Genomic DNA, 7,368 nt, shown 5'->3' on the forward strand with positions numbered 1-7,368 from the left:
CCAAGGGCCATAAAGTGAGACTCTGTCTCTACAAAAAAAAAAAAATAATAATAATAAAAAAATAAAAACATTCAGTGGGGAAAAGATTCCCTATTTAACAAATGGTGCTGGGTGAACTGGCTGGCAACCTGTAGAAGATTGAAACTGGACCCACACCTTTCACCATTAACTAAGACAGACTCTCACTGGATAAAAGATTTAAACTTAAGACATGAAACTATAAAAATAGTTGAAGAAAGTGCAGGGAAAACTCTTGAAGGAATGAGCCTGGGTGAATATTTTATGAGGAGGACTCCCTAAGCAATTGAAGCAGTATCAAAAATACACTACTGGGACCTGATCAAACTAAAAAACTTTTGCACAGCCAAGAACATAGTATAAGTAAAGCAAACAGACAGCCCTCAGAATGGGAGAAAATATTTGCAGGTTATACCTCCGATAAAGGTCTAATAACCAGAATCCACAGAGAACTCAAACATATTAGCAAGAAAAGAACACGTGATCCCATCTCAGGGTGGGCAAGGGACTTGAAGAGAAACTTCTCTAAAGAAGACAGACACACGATCTACAAACACATGAAAAAAAGCTCATCGTCCTTAATCATCAGAGAAATGCAAATCAAAACTACTTTGAGATATCACCTAACCCCAGTAAGAGTAGCCCACATAACAAAATCCCAAAACCAGAGATGTTGGCATGGATATGGAGGAAAGGGCACACTTCTACACTGCTGATGGGAATGCCCACTAGTACGTTCCTTCTGGAAGGATGTTTGGAGAATATTTAGAGACCTAAAAATAGACCTGCCATTCAATTCTATAATTCCTTTACTAGGTTTATACCCAGAAGACCAAATATCACAATATAACAAAGACATCTGTACCAGAATGTTTATTGCAGCCCAATTCATAATCGCTAAGTCATAGAAGAAGCCCAAGTGCCCATCGACCCATGAATGGACTAGCAAATTGTGGTACATGTAAACCATGGAATATTATGCAGCCTTAAAGAAAGATGGGAGACTTTACCTCTTTCATGTTTACATGGATGGAGCTGGAACATATTCTTCTTTGCAAAGTATCTCATGAATGGAAGAAAAAGTATCCAATGTACTCAGCCCTACAATGAAGCTAAATTGTAGCTTTCACATGAAGGCTATAACCCAACTATAGCACAAGACTATGAGGAAAGGGCCAAGGAAGGAGGAGGGAGGGTAATGGGTGGGGCCACACCTAGGGTGCATCTTAGAATGGGTACAGGCGAAACTTACTAAAGGCAGAATACAAATGTCTACATATAATAACTAAGAAAATGCCATGAAGGCTACATTGAACAGTTTGATGAGAATATTTCAGATTGTATATGAAACCAGAACATTGTACCCCTTGATTGCACTAATGTACACAGCTATGATTTAACAATAAAAAAAAAATTTACTCCCCCAATATCACAGATTCAATTAAGGATTTACTTTTCCAACTCAAAAAATAAATAAATAAATAAATAAATAAAAATAATAAATCCAAAAAAAAAAGAGAGAGAGAATCGCTTCAGCCCAAGAGTTTGAGGTTGCTATGATCTGTGATGCCACGGCACTCTACCCAGGGCAGCATAGTGAGACTCTGTCTCAAAAAAGAAAAAAAAAAGTAACAGAGTTCACTTTGTCACCCTCGGTAGAGTGCCGTGGCGTCACAGTTCACAGCAACCTACAACTCTTGGGCTCAAGTGATTTTCTTGACTCAGCCTCTCATGTAGCTGGGACTATAGCCGCCTGCCACAATGCCTGGCTATTTTTAGAAACGAGGTCTCACTCTGGCTCCAGCTGGTCTTAAAACCGTGAGCTCAGTTGATCTACCTGCCTCGGCCTTCCAAGTGCTAGGATTACAGGCATGAGCCACCTCGGCTGGCCCTAGAAAGATACATAAATTGAAAATATAGTACCAACTTTTCTTTAAACATCACAATTCTTTGCCACAGTTTCATTACTTTTTATATTTTCTAGTCACAATAGCTATGGGAAGGTTAAAAGACAAATTATCAAAAAAAGGGATGTTAAGAGTCCTGGAACCCAGAGCCAATAACAAGGCCAATTTTTTTCCACTAGAAAAAACAAAACAAAACAAAACCTGTGGGTTTTCTTTAGAGCATGACAGTGACTGAGAGGAATCTTAACAAAAACCACAAAACACTCTTCCTGAAGATCCAGGTAGAGAAAACTTACTTGCAAAAACAGATTTAACCTATCCCATTTGAGAGGTGGGTCAAACATTTGTCTTCAAATAGCTTTATATTATTTTCACAAGTTTTTAAATTGAAAAAATACAGGGCTGGGTGGTGCCTGTGGCTCAAAGGAGTAAGGCACTAGCCCCATATACCACAGGTGGCAGGTTCAAACCCAGCCCCGGCCAAAAAAATAAAAGAAAAAACATGAAAAAATACAGGGGCTCGGTGCCTATGCTCAGTGGTTAGGGCACTGGCCACGTACACTGGGGCTGGAGGATTCGAACCCGGCCCAGGCCTGTTAAAACAACGACAACTACAACAAAAAAATAGCCAGGCTTTGTAGTGGGCACCTGTAGTCCTAGCTACTTGGGAGGCTGAGGCAAGAGAATTGCTTAAGCAATTCTTTAAACTTTAAGAGTTTAAAGTTGTTGTGAGCTGTAACATCGCAGCACTCTACCAAGGGTGACATAGTGAGCCTCGGTCTCAAAAAAAAAAAAGAAAAGAAAAAATACAGGTTTTTTTCTATGAAAACCTAGAAAACCTTCATTTTCATATTAACTAGGGGCACTAAAGTACATTTTTAGACTTTTAGTATCACTGTAGTTCCCTAGTTGAATTCTATGACCATAGAACCATGAATCTGGGAATGTTATTTGTAAATATCTGCTGGCAAGTATTATTTTACTTTGCCCTTGGAACATATACAGATCGGAAATTGTTATATTTATACTTGGCGACAAGGCAAATTTGGGAGTGAGCCAACAAGGGAAAGAGAACCCAGTTTTCATGATCCCTTACTGCCTATTCTATCACTTTTCATCCTTTACACAGAGCAAAAACTTGACTTGTTTTTCTCTGTTGTCACCTGCATTTGTAACTCACAGCAGTCATGGCTGTGATGACTAGCAGAGGTCCACTGCACAACTCTTGGCTGTGGAACAAAGTAAAGTAAGATGCCCAACACAAGGTGTCAGAGCACAGTGCTCCAAAGAGCTAAGTTACCTTGCCAGGCTCCAAATGCCAGGGACAGCAACTGACAGAAAGAGCAGCTGTCCCTGTAGCACAGGGCCGGGGCAACTGCCCATTCATCTATTTCTGCTTATGCATTCCCTTTCCACCTTGAGTCACCTTAGTTGGAAGGACAAAGAATTTATCAGAATATGATGTAATGCTGTATGTTAAACTGCAGATAAACTTAAACTTAACTAGCTCCATGCCATTCTCAGGATGAAAGCAGAGGGCAGGCAGGGTGCTAATTATAGGACCAGTCTCTGCTCCTCATCCCATAAACAGTAAGTATCTCACCATGGAGTCCGTTTCAGTTGGCTGGTTAGACTGTTTGTGGGCCAACAGGATGGTCAGCACTGCCTTCCAACCTGGCTCTGATGGGGCCTTGGCATCAGGCTCAGCTCCACCATTCTCCCTGGTTTCTTTGTCAGGTGTGACGTTCACCCAAGGGCACCAATCTCTATGCTGAGAGGTGGGATCAAAGAAGCTTCTTGAAGATGTATCCTGAGGAAGGAGGAAAAGAAACAGCATTCATGAAGGGCAAATGTGGTGTAAATTCAGGAGGTATGGCTGTTAGTTATCAAGTCTAGAATCCCGTAAGTGCCCACCCTTCTAGTTTTTATGTTCGCCTTTAAACTCCGCCTATACATGTTCCTCTCATTTCCTGCACTCTTTCACTCCTTTTGTGGTAAACAAACTGCACCTTATCAGTTTTGTCCCCCTGCCTGACTGCTGTCCCATTTACCTGAAATGTTTACTACCTTTCTAGAATCCACACTAAAGGAACGAGCGACAAAATCTTTATTTTTTTCCCTGTGGTCACCTGGTCACCCACCTGTCCTATCTTTACACTTACTCAGATGTCTATTTTTAGCCACAGGACCAGGGAAGGGATTATGCCTGCTTCTCCTGCTGCACAGTGAGGGCACAGCATGCTGTCTGTGCTCAGCAACTTCTACGTGCAAACGTGGACTCACCGAGCTGCTAGAAGAGCAGAGGCGAGCTCGTTTGGCTCTCCGCAGTGGGCTGGATGGTACTTCAAGGCCAGTGGTGTCTCCTGTTCCCATGCTTCGGGTCACTGGGCGGGTTCTGGTGGTGGGGCTAGCAGCCTCTGGCTCAGCACGGTCAACAGGACTGGAAGAGTCCCAGCTCCGAGTACGGGAGACAATGGGACCTGGGCTCTTTTCGGCCTGCAAGAAAGGGAAATCAACAAAAGTACACAAATACTATTAGTGGTTATAGTCAGAAAGATTTCTAGAATCATGGGAAAGCTAACAAGTATGAAATGTTAAAAGTTTCTAAACTGCTTACAATGAAACTCTTTGAAGAATATTAGCTTTCTAGGCTGGCCTGGTGGATCACGCCTGTAATCTTCACTCTCTAGCAGGCCAAGGTGGATGGACTGCCTAAGCTCAGGAGATCGAGACCAGCCTGAGCTAGAGTGAGGACACAAAAAACCAAAAACATACTAAAAAACCAAGAATATTAGATTTCTATGCTGTTATTTTTTTTTTTTAACAGTCTCACTTTGTCACCCTAAGTAGAGTTCTGTGGTGTCATAGCTCACAGTAATCTCAAACTGTTGGGTTCAATAGATCCTCTTGCCTTAGCTTCCCGAGTAGCTGAGTCTACAAGTATCCATCACAGTGCTCAGCTATTTTTAGAGATGGGATCTCACTCTTGCTCAGGCTGGTCTCAAACTCCTAAACTCAAGCAATCCACCTGCCTTGGCCTCCCAGAGTGCTAGGATTACAGGGGTGAGCCACTGTGCCCGGCCCTGTATTTTTTTTTTAATTACAGGTCAATGTAAGAGTACAAAACAATTAGGTCACAATCTGTTAGGTAGAATCCCTCTTTCTATGCTGCATTTTTATATGAGTTTAGCTTTTCCATTAGTAAACAAAAATACTACATGGTATTCTGTTCAGCATGGTGGGAAGTGAAGCCTACCCACCTACCACCTAAGTTAATTTCTTTATTTTGGAGACAAAGTATCACTATATTACCCTGGGTAGAGTACTGTGATATCACAGCTCACGGCAACCTCAAACTCTTGGGCTTAAGCAATTCTCTTGCCTCAGCTTCTAAAGTAGCTGGGACTACAGGTGCCCGCCACAATGCCTGGCTATTTCTTTAGTTGTAGTTGTCATTGTTTGGCTGGCCGGGGGCCAGATTCGAACCCACCAGCTCCAGTGTATGTGGCTGGCACTCTAGCCAGCTGAGCTACAGGTGCCAAGCCATGAACCACCTAAGTTAATTTTTAATTTTCTACCAATAATACCAGTCAAGAATGCTGTGAAGGCTCAGTGCCCGTAGCACAGTGGGGTTACGGGGCCAGCCACCTGCACCAAGGCTGGTGGGTTCGAGCCCAGCCTGGGCCAACTGAACAATGACAACTGCAACAAGAAAACAGCTGGGCATTGTGGTGGGCACCTGTGGTCCCATCTACTTTGGAGGCTGAGGCAAGAAAATCACTTAGGCCCAAGAATTTGAGGTTGCTGTGAGCTGTGACGCCATGGCACTCTACTGAGGGTGACAAAGTGAGTCTCTGTCTCAAAAAAAAAAAAGAAAGAAAGAAAGAAAGCTGTGAAAAAGTTAATTCCAAATAAGCTAAGCCCATACCTGTTCTGAGCCTGGGGAAAAGGTAGCATCCTGGCTCCGGGTCATCATTCTCCGAGGAGATTCAGGCACCAGAGGGAACCTCTCTGGCCGCCCCTCAGGGCCTGCGATGGGGGAGCTGGCCAGGCCAAAGTATGTGTCCAGGTCAGTCATGGACGATTCAATCTGCTGGAAACCCCAGAGTCCCACCTTCCTCATGCACTGTGAACATGTTATCAGGGAGAGCTGCATGGGTTCCAAAGAAGAACTAGGCAGGAATGAAAAAGAATACAGTTTTCTCTAAGGGTAACATTTCCAAGTGACTAAATGTAATGATTCATGAGTATGCTGTATCTCATAAAATTTCTGGCAGTCCAGTGAACTGGAAACCATGTCCTCTCAGAATCTCCATCCTCAACACCACAGCTTCATCATCTCTTATATATTTCCTATTGAAAGAGCTAGAGGTCTCAGTGTGCTAACCAAGATTATTTTCAAGTTATGTTTTATATATCTCTCCTGTACCTCTTAAAATTTTTTCCTTTTAAGTGGAAAACATCCCTTAATCTACCAAAGAAAGCATATCAAAAATAATTCAAGACTGCTTCTAGTAGTCTTCTATCTCAGAGAGTGTGTATGCCAATTGAGCAGCTGGAGTGGAAACGCCAATATGGGGCCTGGACGATTCCAGCTGGTGCTTCCTTTGGTAGTTTTTTTAATTCATTAAGCTGATTTTCTTCCTTTCTAAAAATATAAAGGTGCTTATTTTCTATTTTAGAAAGAAGCTTTGCTGTTTATAGGAACACAAATTTCCAGCTGGGTAGTAACAGCATCAGAAACAAAGTTCAGTTGTGAACACCAGGGATTCCTGAATTCTAATTCTGGCTTTGTTACCAATTCTTACTATTCATTCCTGCCCCCCACCATTCCCACCCCCAAGTTTCTCCTTGTCTCTGTTTTTTCTCACAGGAAACACCATGTGACTTCCAAAAATGTAGAATAGTGCTCACAGTTCATGTCCCCTGGCAGAATTTGCTGACTAACCTATACGCCCAGCCACACACAGAGAGAATACAGGCAGTGATGTGGACTTGGATGTCTGAACCTAATTTGGTTGTAGTTTTTCTCGCATCAGTTCGGTGATGAAGTTCATCTTCAAGCAGGTGTAGAAGAAGACTGATCTTGTCTTCTGACAAGCACTACAAGGGAACCAAGTAAAACACTTCAAGTTTCAATCACCATGAAAGAAAAATTGTACATAATGATGTATCTAAATGATATAAGCCAAAATCAGAAAAGAAATGGCAAACATGAAGACAATTCTCTTTATAGAGAAGATTTATTTCCAGGACAGGGCTATGGTATCACAGAGAAACCTTCTGCATTACTATAGATCTGCTGATTGAGAAAGAGGATGATTTTCCTAGAACTACCAAATCTCAGTACTAAATTGTTTTTAATTTACCAGGTGCAGATTTTCTCTGAAACCTGTAACTGTCAAACCCAAATAATGAAAACAGATTACTGCTTATGTCTTGG

The 7,368-nt window shown here is 42.1% G+C and overlaps 1 protein-coding gene across 1 annotated transcript in view; it reads right to left on the reverse strand.

Annotated features, from left to right (window-relative positions):
* ZC3HC1 (zinc finger C3HC-type containing 1) overlaps window positions 1–7,368 on the reverse strand; it is a 43,021-nt gene that overhangs the window by 7,068 nt on the left and 28,585 nt on the right. The window contains 4 exon segments of the mRNA XM_053553859.1: window positions 3,529–3,735; window positions 4,209–4,421; window positions 5,854–6,097; window positions 6,874–7,028. Coding sequence (XP_053409834.1) covers window positions 3,529–3,735; window positions 4,209–4,421; window positions 5,854–6,097; window positions 6,874–7,028 — 819 coding nt within the window.

Source organism: Nycticebus coucang, chromosome 11 (genome assembly GCF_027406575.1).
Source record: "Nycticebus coucang isolate mNycCou1 chromosome 11, mNycCou1.pri, whole genome shotgun sequence".
NCBI lineage: Eukaryota > Metazoa > Chordata > Mammalia > Primates > Lorisidae > Nycticebus > Nycticebus coucang.